The 23,773-nt window shown below is 38.4% G+C and overlaps 1 protein-coding gene across 1 annotated transcript; it reads left to right on the top strand.

Annotated features, from left to right (window-relative positions):
- Window positions 1-910: 910 nt before the first annotated feature.
- On the top strand, window positions 911-23,286 carry LOC103724285 (putative yippee-like protein Os10g0369500). The gene is made up of 3 exons (XM_008815497.6): window positions 911-1,346; window positions 5,226-5,334; window positions 23,014-23,286. Exons 1-3 carry the CDS (start codon window positions 1,204-1,206, stop codon window positions 23,095-23,097), a joined length of 336 nt encoding a protein of 111 aa, XP_008813719.1. The 5' UTR covers window positions 911-1,203; the 3' UTR covers window positions 23,098-23,286.
- The last annotated feature ends 487 nt before the right edge of the window (window positions 23,287-23,773 follow it).

The raw sequence follows: 23,773 nt of genomic DNA, 5'->3' as shown, positions 1-23,773 counted from the left end.
CCCGCAGGTTTTCCAAAACGGGTCAGGTTGCGAGTCGACCCGACCTATTTGCAGCCTTACAGGGATTATATATATTTGTGTACAGATTCCATATATGAAAAATAATATCAGCTGATATAGGATCTCACTAATAGTGAAAAATATTATAAATGATACAGGTTGTCATGTGAGGACCCGACCTATTTGCAGCCTTACAGGGATTATATATATTTGTGTACAAATTCCATATATAAAAAATAATATCGGCTAATATAGGATCTCACTAATAGTGGAAAATATTATAGATGATACAGGGTTGTCATGTGATTCCTAAAATTACTCTAACAAAATTATGCTAACAAAGGAAACTAATATAGGTTGACAAAAAATCATGCTGATAAAAAAAAATATTATAAGTGATGCAGGTTGTTACCTGATTCCTAAAATTTTTCTAATGAGTGATATTTTGAGCCATTCTTCAACAAAAAAGAATGCCTTCATGGACCAAACCACTTTCCATGGACTGGTAATAGGATGACTGCAGAAACCACCCATACCATGGTTCCGAATATTAAAAAGCTGATAAATTTCCACGACTCCTAACGAAACTTTATGGATTTGTAAGAAAAACTGGCTTCCGCGATGAAATATATTCCTTTCTCATGCATATATACATTTTCTGGGCCATGGTTGCCAAAAAGTGCAAGGCCCTGTTATAACATTAAATATTTCTTTTCCAACTTTAAAATTATTTTAAAATATCATCAATAATAACTCGCCACGTAACCGTCAACCAAGCGAACACACGCTGCCGAAATGACCGTCGGTAATCCAAACCTCTCCGGACTCCCCTCTATAAATACCCGCCGTCGCTTTCTACCCCCGGTCCCTTGTTTTGACTCTTAAACCGGTCCTCTCATCTCCTCTTTTTGCAACCGAAAGCTAGAGAGAGATTCCTCCACGCTGCTTCTCTCCGTTTTCTTGACCATCCCCCCACCCCAAAAAGGTCCCCTTGATTCCGATCCGATCCTTCCTCTCCAATGGCGATTCGACGGGAAATCTCCGGTCTCTTCGACTTCTCCTCCTCCGATTGAGGTTTTCTGGGTGCCTGGTTGGTTCTTGGCGGAGACGGGGGCCGCTCTGGGGTCCCTGGTTGGAGGAGGATCGGAGATTTAGTGTTAGGGTTAGGGGGTTCCGGTTCTTGAGAGGTTGATTGAGCCGTCCATGGGGTTGCTCTTCGTGGAGTCGCTGCCTGGGCCGAAGGTCTTCAAGTGCAAGTGCTGCAAGGTTGATTCGGCCTCGCACGATGTCATCATCTCGAAGGACTTCAACGGGCGGTTTGGCCGGGCATATCTTTTCAAGAGCGTGTGAGTTGTTCTTTCTCCACCCTGATGCGCTCTTGCGATCCTGGGATTCTTTGGAAATTTGGCAGCTTTTAGTGTTTCGTGAATGAGTGTCGGTGCTGTATGATTGCTGCCTCTTTCTTGATATGTTGATGTTGCGATTTTGGTATTTGGATTGTATGAGTTACTAAATGGTGTGGGTATATAGTGTTTACACTTCTAGGTAGCCTGAACTGGAACTTGGATCGGCAGATTATAAATCTCTGTCCAAAGTATTCCGCTGATATTGTATGACTCAAAGTTGATTTGTAGGACGTGAATTTATCTATTTAGAATGCATGAACATTTAATTAACAACGATCTTACCTTGTAAAGATAAATGGATAGAAACAAAATTCTATGATTTCAAGAATGGATTAAAAACAACACGAGAATGAAATTTTATTAGAATTCTCTCAGCATATATCCTTTTAGCATGCCTAGCGGCAATTCCTGCATATGCATGGATTGGAGGATACAAATTGCTGGGTGATTGACTGCTGTAATGTCAGATGTCAGATGAGCAAGAAACATTTGTTGCCATGAAATAAGATATTGTAGAAGAGTTGAAAAGTTAATGTTGACCTTTAGAAGGACGAAATGAAAGGACATTAGTGCAGCAATGTTTGTAATCAAGGGAGGAAAAGGATTGTTTCCTAGAATTGTTACTGGAAAGTTTTTTACATTTTGAAATCCTGCTACTTGATATTTGTTTGGCTTTCTGTAAAGAGAACCTTCCTAAGCTGACTAGTCACACACTGGTTCTTGAACTTTGCCTGGTTGGTTGCACATTGTCCACTATTATAAGACATGGTGACAAATAGGAATCTCTAGTCTGAATTTGCTACGTGAATGGATATAAATTAACCTGGTCTTCTTTATTTCAGTTAAGAAAGTCCCTTATAGGATCTCTGGTGTAATTTAATACGTGATTGTGCTGCAATAAGACTAACTAACCATAATTGGGATTAATCTTTTACCTGCTTAGCAACTACAAAGACATATTAGGCCTATAAAATCAATTGGCAGTTCTAATCCAACCATTTTACTATTCTCCTTGTTTGTAAGAAGTTGAGTGTTTTCTATACTTAAGCAATTTGAACACTCAATAAGGATTATGATGCCCTGCACTTTTGCCAACATGATTTGTGGAGTAGTAAAAACCATAATATGTTAACTATATCATTTACAGCAGCATGCTGAATTCTTTTTAACTTGTCAATTCAACAACCCAATGAACAAAAAATATACATATACCGATTTTGATAGTAGACCAGCTTGATTATGCTTCAAGAAATTCTAAAGAAGCCATATAGAGGGACACCCATAGTCAAGGATATGCAACCATTCTGAATAGCGACAATTGCAAACCTCTCTTCTTGTTGTAGTTTAGAAAATGCTGATCTATCTGACTATAAGCTATTTCTGACTCTGTATTGCACTGAATGATAGCTTTTGAAGCTTATGGCAGTCATAAGCCGCCACGGCCTGATTAAGAATTTATTTCCTTGCAATTGTGCATTATGCACCAATCCATATACCATTTGCAATGACAAACTAGAGTCTACTGTCAAATACTAGAATGGCCGGAGTCCTTTTGGTTCAGGTATATGTTGTTTAAGTAAATGAGGTTGCATTTATATCATGACTTTCTTTCTGTTCAGTTAGAACTGCATAAATGCAAAAGAAAATGTTCATTCTCCAGGCATATATCTACTTAATCTCACAAATAACATTTCTCATCTGATCATTTTTTACATTCTGATTTGAACTTGTAATGCTTCTCTAAAGTTTCCCTAAGTACTGATTATGTGTAGTTTGTTCTCATTATTTTATGAACTTATGTGCTTGTATATCTGATTAATCAGATACCCTGATGTGCAACTGCTATATATTTTTATATTTGTTTTTCTTCTGCCCGTATAACCTGTATTCAGTCACCTCTGTTATACTCAGTGGCTATGCTATTAACAGATCTGTTTTATGTTGCTTTAACCTTTGAATGTGCATCTATTAACCTGCATTTGTTATTTATAATTCCTACATTTGCTTTCTTTCTTAAATTGCATGCATGACTTTCATTATCCTATATTGGTATTCTTTAAGTGTGTTCACGGATGAAGCATAGTTTGTTATCTAAGAAATTGGATAATGTAACTTTCTTTCGATTTATTAATAAATGTTTTTGATATGCATACTTTCACTGTGAATGCTACAGAAGCTTAGAGATAAGAATAGTATTGTGTAATGCATGTATACATAGAATAGATATGTGAAATGAATTGACTTATTACTAGATTGCTTCTTGCTTTAATTTTGGTAATAAGAAGTTTGGATCTTCCATGATGTAATTATGTAAAGGTGTAATTAATTGAATCATTTGTAATACAGAGTTATAATTATCATTTATAACCTATAGTTTATCCAAGATGCATTATTGCATTCAGTAGTCCCCAGATTTTTTTTAAAAAATTCTTAATCCCTTTGATAATTCATGTTTGAATTATAGGATGCAAAGATCTTAGTGTAGCCATGTATTTCTGTAGTTTCTATGTGCATTATATTTTTGTGAATTATTTCTTGTCAAACAAAAAGTTAACTAGTATAGTATAAAGGTGTAATAGTAATGTGGATGGAGAACTGGCATTGTATACTTGAAGACCAGGGAAGCAAATTGTGTTCACCTTTTATCACATGGTACAATTAATTTCCTTCCTAGATTGGCTTGAAGAAGAAACTTACTTTTTGCCTCTCCTTTATAACACATCTTTATATCTGCTGCTACACGGCACATCAGTTACCAGATCACAATACCAGGACTTTGCCTCAAGACATGCAATTATGAGATTCTGACTCTGGGAAGGCTGCTAGAACTATATTGTGAATTGATATGTAAAAGAAAAGATGAACCAACTTGCTGTATTGACACGACTTTTTATAGGGAACGCAAATGGTGGTCTTAGTAACTGGAGGATCAAGGGGACATTTTGAATTGTGTAAAACTTGCATTTTGAATTGAGAGACAAGATAGTAGTACAGCTTTGTAAGGGCTAGCAACATAATTTACCCTGGTACAGGCTTTGTATATAAAAATCCTTGCTAAATTGATTTTTGCTTGTTGCATATGAGATGCAGAATTATATCATTAATGCAGTGTGAAATCCCAAAAGCCAAACCAACATGCAACACATTGCAAGAGGTGATTTTTTGTTTGAAACTTTACCAATGTTTACTGGAAGGTCAGCAAGTTTTCCACATAGGGGAATCTGGCCCGGCTAATATGCAATTGGTTGAGTTGTTGTTGATGGAATACATTAATGGCAGGGTGAACATGTACTTCAGCTCTTTCCTTAGAAAGAAAAGGAAACAAAATAAAGATCATGTGCTTTTGCTCTCTTCATATGTTTCTTTTGTGTGTCTTTCTACTTGTCTCTAAAATAACTAGGAATTGAACACTTTTGTGATTGGTTGGATTATCATTTTATGATGGTTTGCCTTTAAAAACAATCTATCATTCATTGATATGTTGCTCTGCATGTCATTTTTTTGGATGTTTTGACTCATTTAGACATCTGACTATGAATGTTTGCCACCTGTTTTTAACATTCAAAATTTAGACATTTCGAGAAATATTCAGTGTTTGACTATAAGCCAAAAGAAATCTTCAAAAACAGAACTTCTGTAGATTCCAGTTTTTCTTATTCCTTCATGTGAAAATTATCTTTTGGAAAGCTGATACGTTAAGAATAGCTTGTCGAAAATCAAATAATTTTTGGTTTATGTTGATCTTTCAACTAGGAGAGCTTATATGGTGGAGCTTCTTGTTTTAAACTCCTATCTTGAACCTTATTTATGGAATTTCAGGGTGAACATTTCCTTGGGCCCCAATGAGGATCGCCACCTCGTGACTGGATTACACACTGTGAATGATATCTACTGTAGCTGCTGCCAACAAATTCTGGGTTGGAGATATGTAAGTGAGAAGACAAATTAATCTCTCATCATATTTCTTCTGAGTGCTCATCTTCATATTCATATGCTTGTATGGGAATGAAGTCTATATTAGACATATATATCAATGCTCCTTTCATTTCACATTTTTTAATCTTTTCTGCATTACACTTGTGGACGAATAATAAATTGTGCTAATAATGTAGAGTATTTTCCAGATGATAATTTTGAGTATAGCTTCTGACTTTGTTCATTATTTCCAAAACTTACAAACTTGTTTAGTGACTGTTTTTAGGATGTTTATCATATTACATGTTTATTCAGCTTTATCTTATACTTTGTTAATGTAGACCTACACGATTACACCATTGTTAGAAGTTTATAAGAACATAACAAAATAATAATTCAATATTTTTTTGGCCTTCTAAGAATTGATAGATGTAGCAGTTTTTTTTTTTTTTTGGTACACTGGCTCCTCACACCATACGTATATGAGACAACCAACAAAATAAAAAAAAAGAAGTTGGCTTAACGGGTAGGGAACGTCCGCCTGGTTCACCTAGAGGAAGCTTCTAGAGTGATGCGCCACATAAGAGGCCAGCCAGTCAGCGGCTATGTTTGCCTTCCAATAAATATGTGCGACCTTGAAAGCGCCACAATCCTCGGACATCCTCTGTATGTCATGGATCAGAGACAACCCGTTCGTCACGGTATGCCACCCACTGATCCCCTCGATCACAGAGGCCGAGTCACCCTCTAGATAGATATACACCCTTCCATGCCGCCTGCAGCTCCGCTCTAATGGCCGAGGTGTCGTAGATTCGGCATCCACCAGCCGCCACAAATCTGGAGTGGTGGTCTTTGATAACAAAGCCAACACCTTCCCTCTCGGCCTGCTCTGCAGCATTGCCATCGGAATTCACCTTAAGAAAACTAGAAAATGGGGGCTCTCAGAAAACAAGGATAAACCTAGTCGCTGACTCCGCTGGATGAAAGACCCAACTATCCCTAGTCGTCTCAGGAGATCGAGATGGTGCACTGCTGATGACCTCCGATGCGTGAAACAAGGCTCTAGTCGCCATCATCCTCGAATGTAGCTACCTATCCTCAAAGATCTGAATGTTCCTATCTGGCCAAGTATGTTAGGCCAAATAGGCACACCGGACCTCTCACTCCACCATGTTTGACCTCCTCGCAAACGTCCTCAGGCGAGTGAGAAATACCTCCAATAGGGATCTGCCATGCCTGACGTCGAGGGAGATCCCTGCATACCACCAAATCTAGGCCACCTGCGGGCAGCCAATGAGGGCATGGCAGATGATCTCCTCCGTCGCTAGACAGGCCTCACATACAGGGGGAACCCGGACCCCTCTGCTCGTTAGGATACCCCTGGTAGATAAGCACCCCCAAGTCACTTTCTATATGAATATGGCAACCCGGGGATGGACGCGCAGGCTCCAGATCCAGGCCTCCTCAATCTGCCTTGTCGGGGTCCTCGCCGCCAGGCCCTGAAGCTCTCGAGTGCTCACCCTCGGTCTCCCAGTGTTGCTCCATACTCTCCTGTCCGCCCTCTCCTCGGTGGGGATTGGCAGAGCCAAAATCCACTCGGCCAATGCCTTTTCCCAAGTTATCTGTTTGGATATATTTAATTTAGACATATGATTGTACAAGAACATTTTTTTTCAGATGCATTATGGGCCATTCACATGCTATGTAAGCAATATATAATTACACTTTTTCATAAATTTCATTCTTTTCATAATACTTAAATCAATTAGATTTTTGAAAATGTTATTGTAAAGACTATAAGTCTTAAAGTTTCTTGCACATGCATATGAAGATATGCACAAAAGGCTATTTACAATTTTACTTTTTTTATTTTGGGGGGTTTCTATTGGAAATTCTCATAAAGGTGGGCTTCCATTGATTATAGATTGATTTAATTTGATTTGTTACATAATACAGGCTAAGTTGTTGTCTGAATGAATATTAAGAAGTCCATAATCATGGTCTGCCGTACCGGTCGGTACGGGTCGGTACCGGCCGGTACATACCGGTACCGGATCCTACCAGTACAGTACAGCTACATATTTCGGTACCGGCCCGTACCGGCCTGTACCGACCGCGTACCGGCCCGTACCGAACCGGTACCAGCCTGAACCGACCAGTTCGTACCGGCTCCAAATTTTTTTTGCCTTTTAGCCCCGTTGGTACAGTACCGGTTTGGCTCGGTTTGGTTTGGTACCGTACCGGTACCAATGCCCACCGGTACGTTGGTACCACGTACCTTTTCCATAATTAATTTGTGATCATATGGTTAATTCACGCTTTATTGTCTTAGTCATGTGGTGTAGCGATTGGTGTAGGCCTAATTTGGTTAATGGACTCTGTAATGGGTGGACCCATTAACATTACTAATTGTGCTAGGTCCCCACTCCACTCCTATATATATCTGCTTGTAAAGAAACCCTAGGGCAATAAAATCTCTACATTCCTAGAGGCACCTATTCCATTGAGGAGACAGGTATAAAGGAGGAGAGGAAGTTCTGTCCCATCTCTGTTGCTTTCATCTTCCACAGGATATCGCTGTAGTAGTGATCAACCATGGCTGCTCAGGGCCATCAAGGTATACTTCATTCTTTCTTGAGTAGATTCATGATTTATTTATTTGGTGTTCTAATCTCCCTCACGTAGTCCATGAAATTGCAGCATCTGGTATAATAGGCCAGATTTTGTTAGAGTTTAGAATCAAAATAATAGATCAAATCAAGAAGAAATCAAATCAATAAAAAGGGGCGTGAGGAAGCAGTTAATAAATAAAAAAAGAAAAAAAGGGAAGAAGGGACGACGCTCAGGTTCTCCATTGTCGTGCCTTCCTCTCATCCAGTGGCCGAAAAGGCCACCGGCGGCCGCTTGGGCCACGCCGTCCGTGAGCCGGCAAGTGCCCGAGCCGCCGCGTGGGCAGTCTTCTTCCGTCGATTTTCAAGAAGAGATGAAAAGAAAGGACCGCTAGTAGCGGTTCTCTCGATCGCGAAAAACTAGATGTCGGAGGGCTGAGAAGGCGGCGGGCTGCTATCCAAAGGATTTCGGTGGTGGTTTGGGGGAGGACAGGACACTGGGTATGGCGCCCTCCTCCACCCAGTTGTGAGGAAGAAGAGTTAAATGGGTTTCAGGTTTTGGTTTTCGACCCCAAAAAAATCAATTAAGCCTCTGAAAGGTATAATATTTCACAAAAAGTCCACTATAAATTACATTTTGGTCCCTATGATGAAATTTTATTACATAAAAGGTTCCTAAATATGTATTTTGTCCTTTTCTAAAGTTTTATTACGAAATAGTACTCTAATAATTATGTATCGCTCTCTGTAATGAATTTTTATTGCATAAAGGTCCTTGGACATGTTAGAAATTTTATGTAATCTCACATTTGGATTGAATGATGATATGGTTTGTGTAAATTCCTATGTTGGAGGGTTGCAAGTTTCAATGAGTGGTGACCACCAAAGTGGCCTATTCATTAAGATTTGCAGGATTCCTCTATTTTTGTTTCAAAAATTGGGAATCATTTTAAGTTTTTTTTGTAAATTGCATGTTATTGGTGCATCAAGGTTAATGAATAGATTTATGGGCATATTTAGTTCATCTTTCTTTTGTTTGGAGGGTTGTGGGTTTTAATAGATGGTGATCACCAAAGTGGCCCATCCATTGAGATTTGCATGTTTCTTCTTTTGATTTTGAAAGGGATTGAGAAGCATTGGGGACCAAAGTGGCCCATCCACGGTGATCATCTTCTCAAAGGGAGTTTATTGTGTTTTATAATTCTGAAGTGGAGTATTTTTGACTAATGAGTGTACATAGTCCAGGAATCCATTCTACCAAAGTAGATGGATCTCCGAAAGCTAATGATACCTTACTAGTTGATTCCACTGTATGCTGGAGAGGATACTTTATGTGGGTTATGTTCTTGCCAAAGGAAGTTTGCGGCATTGAAATAAGGGCTCTCATTAAAGTAATGTGTATAAATGTTTTCAAGCATGTTGGTTACCTATATTTATCCATTAATTAACTCCATTGAAACTATGACTGGAACAAATTATAAAAGATGGAAACGTGATATTGAATTAATGCTGGGTTTGGACTTTTGGATATTGCACTGAGGGATGATCCTCTATCTCAAGTTACTACTAAGAATACTCCAAAGCAAAAGACTGCCTATGAAAAGTGGGATAGAGCGAATTGACTTAGCCTAATGATCATGAAGAGGTCATATCGGATTCGATTCTAGATGCTATACCTGACAATGGTAAGGCTAGATAATTCTTTGATGCCATAAGAGGTATGTAGAATCTGATAAGGCTGAGGCTGGAGAGCTGATGGATAAATTAATCAATCTGAAATATGATGGTACTAGTGGTGTTAGGGCTTATATCATGAAACTAGAGAGTATTGCATCCAAGCTTAGTAGTCTTGAGATCCCTATGCCTAAAGATTTTCTTGTGCATCAAGTTCTTAATTCTCTTCCTATGCAATTTAGTCAGCTTAAAACTACATATAATGTGCAGAGGGATAAATGGAATATAAATGGACTTATTTTTGTTTGTGTTTAAGAGGAAGAAAAATATCTTAGGGAAAAGGGTGAGAGTGCTAATATGGTGTATCAGTCACGCCCTAAGGATCCCACACATAACAAGAAAAAGGGTAATGGTTTTAAAAAAGAAAGTCAAACTCAAAATTCTGGAAGTGGATATTAGAATTTTAAAGGCCCACGAACTGTTATTAAGAAGGTTTTGAAGTGCTTTTTCTGCAAAAGGAAGGGTCATAAGAAATCTGAATATTTCAAATATAATAATTGCTTAGAGAAGAAGAACATGCATGTAGGTGCTTCACCAGCCCTTGTTTTGAATCTGGTTTAGTAGATGTTTCATTACATTCTTGGTGGTTGGATATTGGGGCATCTATTTTTAATACTAATTCTTTGCAGGGGGTTCATAAACAAGCGGAGGGCAAGTGATGATGAAGTCGTGATGATGAAGTCAATATGTTCGTAGGAAATGGAGTCAGAGTTCTAGTTGAACTTTTAGGAGGTGTTAGATTAGAGTTGGAGTCAGAATTTACTCTTGTTTTAGAAAATATTACATATGTATCGTCCATGAGACGGAATTTGATTTCTAAACCTGATTCTAGTGGTTTTAGATTTATCTTTGGTAATGAAAAGGTTGAACTGTTTTTTGGATCTAAATTTGTTGGTGGAGGTCTTTTATGTGATGGTTTATATCGCCTTAACATTATCTCTAGAAAATGAGTTCTTTTCTATGCATGTAGATGGTATTGTCTCTAAAAAGCGATTGGCTAGGATAAATCCTCAATGTTGTAGCATAAGCGGTTGGGTCACATTTCTAAAGAGAGGATTCAAAGGTTAATTAATGATGAAATTCTGCCTTTGCTTGACTTTAGTAATTTTCACACTTGTATTGATTGTCTTAGGGGAAAATTTACCAAATCTAAAAGAAAGGAGTCTACATGTAGTAATGAACTTTTAGAACTCATTCATACAGACATTAGTAGACTCCTAGATTCTAATATTTGTGGTAGTAGGTATTTTATTACTTTTATAGATGACTTTTCTCGCTATAGATATATCTATCTTCTCAAAGAAAAATCTGAAGCACTTGATAAGTTTAAAATTCTTAAAACTGAGGTTGAAAAGAAGCGTGAGAAGATAATTAAGTTTGTGAGATGTGATCATGGTGCTGAATATTATGGTTGACATGGTGAATTTGGCCAACAAATAGGAACATTTTCCAAGTACTTGCAGGAATGTGGAATAGTTGCTCAATATACCATGCTTGGAACACCTGAGAAAAATAGTGTAGCTTAGAGGCGTAATCACACTCTTAAGAATATAGTAAAAACCATGATGAGTGGGTGTATTTTATTGATATCTCTAGGGTGAGGCCTTAACAACTGCCATCTATATCTTGAATAGGGTTCCTAGTAAGGCAGCTCCTAAAACATCTTTTGAGTTGTTGGTGGGAAGAAAGCCTAGTATTATAATCCATTAGAGAATAAGTCTGGACCTAGAACAACTCACTGTTATTTCATTGGCTATCTAGAAAATTCTAAAGGATACAGATTCTGTCGCCCTAATAGAGGCACAAAGATCGTTGGGTCTATCCATGCTAGGTTTGTAGAGTTTGATATGGACAGTTGCAGATGTTCTCATATTGAAGATGTGAAGAATATTGGAGAAGCTTCATTTGTACTTGGTGTTGAGATTCACAAGGATAGAACCCGTGGTGTATTGGCGTTGTCTCAGAGAGCTTACATTAATCATGTACTGAGTAGATTTGATATGCATAATTGCAAATTTGGAGATGTACTTATGGTCAAGGAAGATAAATTCAGCAGAAGTTGGTGCCCTAAGAATGATATAGAAAGAGAATCCATGAAGCGAATACCCTATTCTAATGTTGTGGACAGTCTGATGTATGCACAAGACTGCACTAGACTGGATATAGAGTATGCTATTGGTGTACTTGGTAATTATATGACAAATCCAGGTATGGAGCATTGGAAGGCAGCTACAAAGGTTATGAGGTATTTATTGAAAATCAAAAATTTTATGCTAGCATATAGAAGGTCTGATAATTTTGAAGTAATTGGATATTGTGATTCTGACTTTGCTAGTTGCATGGATGATAAGAATTCCACTTTTAGTATATTTTATGATGGCTGGAGGAGCTATTTGATGCTGGACCGCAAAGGAGAAAGAAAGGGAGAAGGAAAATAAGAAGAAGGGGAGGAAGGAAACTAGGCTTCACGCCTAGCTCTTGTTCTTGGCTTCACACCAGGGCTCAAGGAAAAAATTACTTTATTCATAGCATACCCCTTACAAACGTATGGTCCAACATATATATGAGACCCAAAATGCAAAAAGACCCCTACAAAGAAGCTAATCTCACAAAGACCCTCAAACATAACAAAATACCTAAATAAACCCAAAGGCTATCAAAATAAAGCAAAATCACTCTAACCACAATGAAACTGGCTGGACCATCCTCCTGCGGCGATTGTCGACCTGAGTGACGGGTGATCTGGTACTGGCATCTGTACCACTATTTCTTGGAAAAGTTTGAAACAAACTCTTGTGGCATCTTCTACCATGCAAGCAGAGTTTATGGCATGTTATGGTGTTATGGAGCTACAACTCATATTTGGTTAAAAAATTTTATCTCAAGGCTTATGATTGTTGATTGTATTTTGAAACCACTTAAGATTTATTGTGATATTAGTGCAGTTGTATTCTTTTCAAAGCATAATAAGAGTTCCAGCGCCTCTAAACATATAGCGATAAAGCATCTCACAGTCTTAAAAAGGGAGACGTTATTGAGCACATAGAAACTGATGCAATGCTGGTGGATCTATTGACTAAAGGACTTAGATTCAATGTATTTGTTAAACATGTGGAAAACATGAGTGTATTGGAATCTTTTGATGTATTTGGTTAGTGGGAGCATTGTTTTGTTAAATATTATTTGGATGCCTTAAAGTTTTTTTTCCATTATTTTCATATTGCAATATCACAGTTACATTTGTACACACATGGTTGTTTGTACATGTTGTTTAAATGAAAGTCTTAAGCATAAAGTTGCTGCTTAAGGATAAAGGTATTGCTTTGATATCATGATTTGTCTGGATATATAAAGGTGAAATTTTGACATAAGCTTAAAGTTGTTATAGCAATTTCCATTTGAAAGCATAAAGGGGTTTCATTTGAGACTATAAAGTAGACTGATGATGAACTTTGTATGTTTTGATCACATAAGGATATAGAGTTCACACTACATGTACCACATCACTGAGATCTATATCGATAAGATTACTAACATTTGTAACCATAGAGGGTCTTGTATCAGTAAATGATATAAATACTGCGATGATTCAATGTTGGTTATTTTGTCGGACCGGATTTTTTTGACTTAAGATGTTGTTCATTCAGGACATTTGTATATGTGGCCACATGAGGTGAACTTAGCCCAAGAGTCATTTTCGAATTACATATATCCAATAAATATATTTTCTTAAAAATAATTAAAGTCTTAATAAATGTCGCCCAAGTTGGAGAATGTTGGAATTTCTTAAAGGTGGGCTTCCATTGATTATGGATTGATTTTAATTTGATTTGTTGCATAATACGGGCTAAGTTGTCGTCTAAATGAATATTAAGAAGCCCATAATTAATTTGTGATCTTATGGTTAATTCAGGCTCTATTGACTTAGTCATGTGGTGTAGCAAGTATTGGTGTAGGTCTGATTTGGTTAATAGGCTGTAATGAGTGGACCCATTAACATTACTAATTGGGCAAGGTCCCCACTCCACTCCTGTATATATCTACCTATAGAGAAACCTTAGGACGTTAAAATATCTACATTCCTTGAGGCACCTATGCCATTGAGGAAACAAGCATAAAGGAGGAGGAGAGGAAGATCCATCCCATCTCTGTGCTTTCATCTTCCACAGGATATCACTGTAGTGATCAACCATGGCTACTCAGGCCATCAAGGTACGTTTTAATCTTCCTTGAGTAGATTCATGGTTTATTTATTTTGTGTTATAATCTCCCCCATATAGTCCATGAAATTGCAATAGTTTCCTCTCTTGATGTTTCTCTGCTTTCAAATGGTCTACCTCAAATGTTGGGAAAAATTTGAAGATGCTGAAAATATAAAACATCTAGGAATCCCACTTCAATTTCTCCTTTATAATATTTCTTCCATATTGTCAACAATATCAGTAAAACGTGAGTTTCAATGACTTTCTTGGAGTCTTGATGACTGTGTAGCAAGTCATGAATTTCTTTTTCTTTTGCCTTCATACATCTTGAATCATGCATTATATGTCCCCCGTCTCTGATGGAACTATGAAAATTCTGGCAATATACATAGCATGCTTGTAAGAGATGGGTGGCCCAATGCAAAGGTTTCCTGCCACTATGAGGTTTGGGAAGCGTCAGATGTACATAGCATGCTTGTACATGGCTAGAGTTGGCCTAGGATTTGGGCTTGCAACAATTAAGCTCCTTGGCAGGGGTGTAGTGGGTGCTAGTAGGGGAGAAAGGGTCTCTCTCTCACGCCACCCCTCTTATCCCCCTCTCTCTCTCTTTGCACATGTGTATCTCTCCACTCTATTCTTACTAACCCAACATGGTCCATAAGCTTGCTTATGACCAGGTCAAGTTCAAGCTGATCCAGATTTTAGTTGCCTAGGGGGAAAGTATGTCCTCTGAATTTTTTTTTTTAAATTTTGATTATCTCATGGGTTTTATGGACCTTGCTTTTAGAAGTTCATAAAAATTAACTTTTAACTTTATTTGCTCTCTTTCTTTCAAGCATCACTTGGCTGAAGATTGGACTATGAAAGTTTGCATTCAATTTGCCGTAGGATAGTCGAGGAAAGGGGATCTAGAAGGGTTTACGGTAGGACTGAAACCTGAAAGGTGCTGGAATTTCTAAATTTTCAATAAAACTTAACTCTTCTGGAGCCTGGGAATTATACCTAACGTTTGAAGTTCTCACACCTATGTAGTGGAATCACAGCACAAAAGTAAAGAAAAGCAACAAAAAACCACTGCCTCCATTATCTCATTCATAATCTGCATAAAGTCTGATTATTTCAAACTGTAGGAATCCCTTTTAATAACAAAACAGAAACCCTAATTCAACTTTACTTTAAAATCCTAAAACTGCCTCTAATAAAGGGCAGTTATTGTTCACTGTTACTCTACTGTGAACAGTGCTGTGAATGGTAATGTGCTACAGCAATTAGGTTCCTAGGTAAGCATTGGGATCTTTTAATTTCAGCCCTATAATCCAAAATAACCCACTAAAATTGAAGATAACCAGGAAATAAAAGAAACATACAGAACAATGATAACTAAAATTAAATCTAATAAAATCTCCTGGTCACAGCCCTATGATGCAACATGGCAAAAACTTGGATTTCCATCATTCACTTCCACTGTGCAAGAACTCGCCTTGAGTTCTTTTAAGTCGAATTTGAAGCTTCTCTGGTTGATTCCTTAGTGTAATAATAGTGAGATATCCCTTAAGAGGATGTCTGAAGTAGACTTAAGTATCTTGTGATCTTTTGGAAGATATATATAGTTGAATATATGTCTCACTATTCAAAGAAACCAGAAGTGACAAGTCATATGATAATTGCATGTTGGAAGAATTTGTATTTGTTGAAACTTCAGAAATGTCCTTCATTGCTATACTTGTAAATAATTCTTCAGACCCAACATAAGCAACCTTACGATCACAACTTTCATAATATCCTCTTGAGTGCAAACTTCTTTTATCTTCATTGAGTTTGGTGATGTGTCAACCACGACTGCTCTATCTTCAACGAGAATTTCAGAATCATGATGATTCCCTACCCGTGGGCGTCTTGATTGCAAAAGCAACATGTATTTCTTTTCGATGTAGAAGCTTCCCTTCTTTGGTTCTTCTTTCACTCCCTGAAACATGATGCTCTCTTTGTTGTCCTCAATCTGATTTTCATATGGAAAAAAATCTATTGCATGCTGACATTGGTGTTGTCTTTTTGTACGTAATATCTCCTGCATGTGCTTTGTGAAGTCCCCGAGTTGTTGACGATGTAATACCTTTGCCTCTTATGTCCTGGGGTTGTTTGTGCTTTGTCACTTTGCCTTTGATACGGTCCTAACAATCTTCCGACTTGGAAATTTTGTGCTCCAGTCTGGCCACAAATTCATCTTGCACAATGGTATTTAAAAGCTTGTGGAGATTCCACCATTTCATCAAATTTATCATGCATGCTAATCAACTAGTCATCACATTGTGCTCATGTCAAAAGACCCGTTTCACTTCGATACCAAGACTGCCTTCGATAACTGTACATGGTGGAAAAACTTGACTCTAATTCGGGGGAAGGGGATCTAGAAGGTTTTAAGATATGATCGAAACCTAAAAGGTGCTGGAATTTCAATTGCAGATCTGAGTTGTCAATAAAACTGAACTAGAAGGACTTGCAGACCTGAGTGGTCAATAAAACTGAACTAGAAGGACCATTTGTCGGAGAGAATACGTAATAGATAGCTACTATCTGACCTATGTTTTCGGATTCTGGACCTTAAGTTGATTTAAAGGTTTTATATAATTGAATATCTGAAATTGAATGTTTTCTGGAATATTCTAAGAAAATCTTATATTTTGTATGACCAAAAAAATTCTCTGTAAAATGAAGCCCAAAAGAAAGATCAATAAGATATGAATAAGAGTAAAGGGAGCAAGACCAAATAAGTCTCTATGGTATCAGTGCAGAAAGAAGACTAAAAATAAAAGAAAGGGAAAAGATAATACTGGACTCATTCTGGAACCTAGGAATCAGACATAGGGTTTGAAGGCCTCACACCTCCATTGCAGAATCAAACCACAACAGCAAATAAATAAAAAAGAAGGGTGAGGACTTCATTATTTTATTCATAATCTGCATACAGTCTGATTATATCAGACCATACGAGCCCCGTTTTATAACAAAACAGAAACCCTAGTTCAACTCTATTTTAAAATCCCACAACTCTCCTTAAATAGTGGTACCAAAAGAAAAAGCACAACAGGATACTTTTAATGGCTAGTGTAGTATGAACAGTTTTCCAAGCAGCAATGTGCTATGGTTCCTAGATAACAATGGAGATCTTTTAATTTCAGCTGTAAATGAGCAAGGCCCTATCAAGTTAGACGTATGCTAGAACATATGGTGCTAATGAATCACTTTTTTAATAGACATTCTTGCCCTATCAGATATGCCAATATATTTCCCTTTGTATAATGGCTTCTCTTGGTTTCTGATTCATCCTTATGTTGACAACTTTTGGACAACTTTAAAGATTTGGATACATCTCTTTGTCCTATGGAATTGAGTGGGTCTTGCATTCTTTTTTCGCTTTCTTTTTTTAAGTGGGTTTTGCAAATGTGTTTTTTTAAATAAAACTAAGTGGTCCTTCTGTTAATAACTCTTCAATAATTTCCATCAATTCCATTATCTGAGCAATTAATTTATTATGCATTTGTATGGTGGCTATTGCTTCAAGCTCTAGGTGCAGCCATCAAGCTGCTCCATCCTGCCGGGCTGGTTATCGTTTAGGTTTCGGCTTAGTTCCCAATATGCTGTTGCCTAAGTTTTAGTAAGACAACTACTTCACTAGGACCTGCTGTGTCTTAAATTGATTATTGTGGTGATTGTTTCTAAGAAAACATGCCTTTGTACTTTGGTATTCCATTAAGCTTCAGACTTTGGCTCTAACATCATGTCCACAATTGCTTCATGCCCTTTTTTGTTTTGCAATTCTTGGACATCCTCCTCTTCAAGCTCAAAGTGGTGTATATGAGGTAAATGCAGAAGCCTGCTAGAATTGGCTCAAGAAACAAGCATCGCTTAAGCTTGCCTAGGTCTATGTATGCATCACTTATGTGATTCTTTGCTGCATTCATGAAGCTTTTAGTGCTAACTCAGTTTGGTGCCCTCTCCATGTTCCTTTATTTAGTTCAGAAGATTCATGATATCGTCCCTCACAACACTTTCTTTAGAATCAAGAGTAAATGGACTTAGAACCTGATTAGGATGGTGTTCCTGGAAATAAGAATTGGCTTGTAGTTGAGACTTCCTGTGTGTGATGCATTTGTATATATACTACCTGTTTATTCTAGGTTGAAGCCATCCTTACCTCCATGCTTGTCCTTGCAGGATGCATCAATAAGTGTGCCTACTTTATATTTTCTACTTTTTGGTATTTTCACTTCTTTAGATATTGATGCTTTGTTGTTCTGTTACTAGCCACAAAGCTCTCACTAAATGCATTCTCCTTTGATACTTAATATTTCTGATTCTTCCTTATTGCCAATATTTTTCCTTGATAGACCCTCACTACTCTTAAAATTTTTTTCCATACTTTAATCTCCATTTCAAAGCTTTGTCTTGTATTTGTGTCTTGCTTGCTCGCTCTTTATTTCCCTCTGGGTTTTCAGGGCTTTATTGTAGCTTTCTGCTCCATTAAGCCTGAATTTCTTCTTTAGAATGACCTGCACATTGAGTGTAGAAATGGGCCATAAGTGAGATCTGCATCAAATCTTCTTTTACTGGCTGCAAAGTTTTCACTTGTTTTATGATCTCTCTCTCTCTCATCTGAATTGTGGACCCCAGGATTTTAACAACTATGCTATATCTGATGCATCCATTTAAGCATGGTACTTGTCATGTGCCTCATAGTTGGCATTTGAATGACTCTTGTTCAGTACAGTTCTGGTAGCCTTTATATGAGCCTCCATCCTGTGATGAAGCATTTCTGGGTCCCAGGTGGTAAACCACTACCTATGAGGAGCTTCAAGGTTCTAAATAGGAACATACACATGTGGGCACCTTGTAATCATTTAGCCAGCATCTAATTGTTCTTTGAAAGGTAGGGTGAAGAATTACCCACAAATGCTTTGTTTAAAGCATAGTCTGCCTGATGCCGGACTGCAAAGGAGAAAGAAAAGGGAGAAGAAGGAAAATATAAGGAAGGCGAGGAAGGGAACTAGGCTTCATGCCTAGCTCTTGCTCTTGGCTTCGCACCAAGGCTCAAGGAAAAAATTACTTCATTGACAGCATATCCTTTACCAACATATGGTCCAATATATATATATAAGACCCAAAATACGAAAAAACCCCTACAAAGAAGTTGATCTCACAAAGACCCTCAAAGATAACAAAATACCTAAATAAGCCTAAAGGCTATCAAAATAAAGCAAAATCACTCTAACCAAAATGAACTGGCTGGACCATCCTTTTGTGGCGACTGTAGGCCTGAGTGACGGATGATTTGGTATGGTGTCCACACCAACTTTCTCCGGGTGGGAAGAAGTCGACCTCGACGAGCGCGGCCCGGTATGGCTCTGGTAGTACTCCAACAGGTCCGGATCAATTTGCTGGAGCTCCTCTCGCATGATCCAAGTGAAATCGAACTCTAGCCATCCTCTCCAACGACCCAAGTGCTCGATGCCTCCATCACTGGTAAAATGGCATCAATTTGCTCTTTTTGTGTTGGTTGGAGGGGCAAAGGGATCGAAGCTGGTATGGGATCAGGAATAGGGAGACTATCGGGCTTAGAAGAGGGCTCGACAAATGGGTCATCGGAGATTATTGGTGGGCCCTTGTAAGCAACCAAATATTTAATATTAAAAGTTGGGCTAATACCAAAATTAAATGGGAGCTCAATGATATAGGTATTCGTGCCAATCCTGTGCAACACCCTGAATGGCCCAGCACTACGAGCCTGAAATTTCTTAACAGTTTCAGATAGAAATCGCTCAGACCGAATGCAGATCATAACATAATCTCCAGTTTGAAACTTCTTATCACGCCTGTGGGAATCAACTTGCAGTTTATAGTGAGCATTACTCGTATGAATGCACTTGTAGATTTTCTAATGCAACTCATGAATATGGTGTGCAAATGCATGTGCAGACTCAAAAATCCTAACATGGGATGACATGGGTAAAAAATCTAGAGGTACCAAGCTTAAATTTTCTATTGCTTATCATTCACAAACAGACCCGCAATTGGGGATTCAATTCTTCATGTAGCACAATTTGCATATAATAATTCAGTCAACAGGTTCATAGGGATGAGTCCATTTGAGGTAGTGCATAGTTAACTGATACCGAGATCCGTACCGATCGGTGGACAGGTTGGTACAGTACAGGTTCAGTATCGTCCCAACACGGTACGCTTGGGCATGCAGTTTCATACCAGCACATCCATTTTTTTTTGGAGTTTTTCAAGTTGATTTAATTGGTAATCAATCTTTTTGAACTTTTTCAATAATTTTAAGTCTAATTTGATATTTTTTTTAATATTTTTTGATATTTATATAATTTCATTTTAACCTAAATGATGCATCTTATTGTTTTAAAACGATACAAATCATAAAATGATTAGTGCAATGTTGCATACTACAAGAAGCAACATGAAATATCCTCAAATCAAGTAGTGAGGTAAAAAATATAAAATAATACGATCAATTATATATATTTAAAGTACAACATATATACCGATATCTAAAATATCGTAAGTGACATCTCTCGTAGATATTCGAATCATTAGTATAGTCGGAGGCACATCAGCCCACCTCTCTAACCAAGCGGCGTTGTAGTCTTGTATGTTTATTACATAAGAAACTCGGTCCAGGTTATAAGCACTCTCGATCTCTCACTGAAGCTCTGGCTCTGAGAGGTGTCCTCTTGCTGATAAAACGATTGTGAGGGGGCCCATCCGAATAAGCCGATAGCAAAATCTGACGTGTAAGATCCTTCGGGCTGCATAAGGTAGTAGCCACCGAAAGATGCCTTAGACACATCATATTCATATTTATATCCATATGGGTCATAGGCTGCTGTAGCTTTGGATAATAGTATCCAGTATATAACTTGAAATCTGATAAATCTAGGGATCCAACTCTACGTGCAAGATCATCTGTAGCTGTATCGTGTCCTCATAAATGACCTCGAGGAGTCTATTTTCTATATGCAATCGGATCCTCGCGGGCTCCGCTAGATCATGCACCGTGTTCCTGTCCTGTGTAACATGCGTAAACTATGACTTACCGATAAATTGAAGACCACTATACGGCTGTCTCATAAATGGTGGTCTCATGTCTTCCACTTCCTCGGCCAGCAAATTCATGACCACCAGAACTGCTACTCTTGGTCTTTGAATCTAAGTAAACTGACTCCTCCATGATACTCCATTGGGGCTGCAGGTGCTTTTGTTTTTTTTTGTGTTAGGCAGCTGCTTTCTTACTCTTTATGCCACTCACTGCCTGCCTATCTTTCGTGCCCCACTTGCCTGGCTTTGTTGGGAGGATGTATGTCGCCCTTCCGATCGAGTCGACCGAATAGCGTAGTGGCCTCATCAAACATCTCTCAATCATATCTCTGAGAGGATATCTCGAACAAGGAGTCATATGGCGATCGACTCTTCTGTGGTTGTGGCTAATTAGCTGGAAGGATGCGTAGAATATTGCTCTCTGCTCATTGTCCAGCATCGACCCTAACCTCGTTGGCTACAAAACTAACCGGTTGTGGAGGCGATCCTCTCTCATCAAGCTCCGACTCCTGCTGCTGGCCCACAAGCCATCTGATCATAGGATTATCCTCATCATTAATGTAAGCATTATTGATCGGATCTGTATACTTTAGCTCTACTTCTTTTTGAATGCACTTCAGTCTCAACCTCAGATTGTAATGAACATATACAAGGTCGTTGAAGTGCTTCTGTGTTAAACAGTTTTTTTGCTTACTGTGGATGAGGGCGGAGGTGGACCAGTTGTGTCCACAGCCACTTGAGGAGACCATTTGATAGAGGATCCGGATAGCTAGTCGCTTAAAATTTTTTGCGGACAAACCAAAACAAAGCCTTCTCGGCCTTCCCAACATCCTTTTATCACCAAACAAAAGAAAGGAGAGGGGGCCCGGTTTAGAATCTGGTCGGACCAGTTGCGCTCACAGCCACTCGAGGGGACCGTTTGGGAAAGATTCGGATAGTTAGCCTCTTAAGATTTTTCACGGACAAGCCAAAATGAAGCCTTCTCGGATCTTCCCAACATCCTTTTATCACCAAACAAAGAAAAGGGGAAGGGGCCCGATTCAAAACGGGGTCGACTCGGTGCAAATCGGACGATTCACACTGATTTCGAACGAAACCGGCTGGTTCCAAACAGTTCCAGAGGGTTCGGTCCGGGCCTTTTCCGGCCGGTTCTGGTCGGGTTGGAATCAGTTCTAGCCAGTTCGGGTCCGGAACCGACTCCAATAGGTGAACCGACTCAGTTTTCCACCAGATCGGCTCGGTACGGGCTGAACCGAACGGTTCAAGCCGGTTCGGCCTTCCTTGGTTTAAAGATTACGATTAGGAGGTAGATTGTAGTCACAGTCACACTGCATTTATCCGAACAATTTGGGATCAGCTTTTTGGATCCTTATTTGTTGATCACTAAACACAATTTGTAGCATATGCAGTTAGAATTACTATAATCATATAGCAAGACTCCTATAGGGCTTGTTTCTATCTCAGAAATAATTGAGTCTGTGCATGGCTATGACAGACTGAAAAATGTGATCCAATTTAAGCTCTTTTAGCATATACAGCGACAGGACAACAGAAATTATAAATGCTTCTGTGATGCTAATGAGTGATAAAGGGTGTGAAGCTAAGAGGCATTTTCTACAATATTGTGTATGCTATTTGCAATACATTCAATATTAAACAAGTTGTTCTCTGTTGCTAACGAGTTCTGGGCTTGGCCAAATGGGCCAGATCCTGTGGCAAAACCTGATTTGGATAATAAATGTCAACATGCTTGTAGCTCTTTTGAAAAACTGAAATCCTGCTTGGGCTCCTTCATTAGATATTTTCATGAAATGAGGTGTCTGTCATAATTCATGATATCCATAAAAGCTCTAACATTTTGTATCATGTAAATTTGGATTCTGCAGTGTCAAATGTATAGTTTAGCCTAGTTGGTTACACGTGATATTTTTTTCTTCCATCTGATTATAAGTTTTTTCCATTGTTCTAATCATTTTATTATGTTTAATTGGTTGTTCATGCACTATTTTTTAAAAAATATTATGTATGCTGCAGGAGAAGGCATATGATGAGAGTCAGAAATACAAAGAAGGGAAGTACATTCTAGAGAAAGCTAGGATGTTGAAGGAGGGCTGGTGATGCATGAATGGACTGGGCTAGGGGAACCAACCTAGAGGTGTATCTGTGTGGTGGTAGAAAATCCTGTCTGGGACTGTCAAAAAATGAGTCCAGTCATAGACATCTTGGAACTGATCACTAGATTAGGATGTCAAACTCAAAACATTCTTGCGAACTTTGAAATAAAAGAAAAACAATTTGTTTGATTAATTGGCCAATTGATACTGTCTTATTCATTTGGTTTATTTACAGCATGTGGTAGAGTTGGTTAGTTAATCCTGGAGTTTTCTGATATCTGGTGTGGATAATTATTTCTGAAGTGTCATATTCATATTGTTTTCTCAGATCCTGTTGTGTGGATGAGAATCATTCTTCGCTCTGCTGGAATGTTTTGAAGTCACTGTTTGATCAATTTTTTCAGGAAGTTCTCTATTGATATGATCATCTGGGTTGGCATTCCTGCGTGTGGTTTCTAGAGAGAACTGAGCCAACATAGTAGCTAAAGTTTATTCCTGATTGTGGTATGTCTTGTCTCTGATATATTCACTTCATCTGTATCGGAGGCATATACATTGCTGGATTGTCGCTCTTCACAGCTCATCCAGAACTCAGATCTGTTTACATAAGAATTGCTCCTTCGTACATCCTTAAAATGATCAATAGTGGTCCTTTAGTAAGATAAAACAGTGCATGCCTC

The sequence above is a fragment of the Phoenix dactylifera genome, chromosome 15 (assembly GCF_051530095.1).
Source record: "Phoenix dactylifera cultivar Ajwa chromosome 15, Ajwa_hap1_PhDact_Kaust_v1.1, whole genome shotgun sequence".
Classification (NCBI taxonomy): Eukaryota; Viridiplantae; Streptophyta; class Magnoliopsida; order Arecales; family Arecaceae; genus Phoenix; species Phoenix dactylifera.
This window is presented reverse-complemented; position numbering and strand designations above follow the sequence as displayed.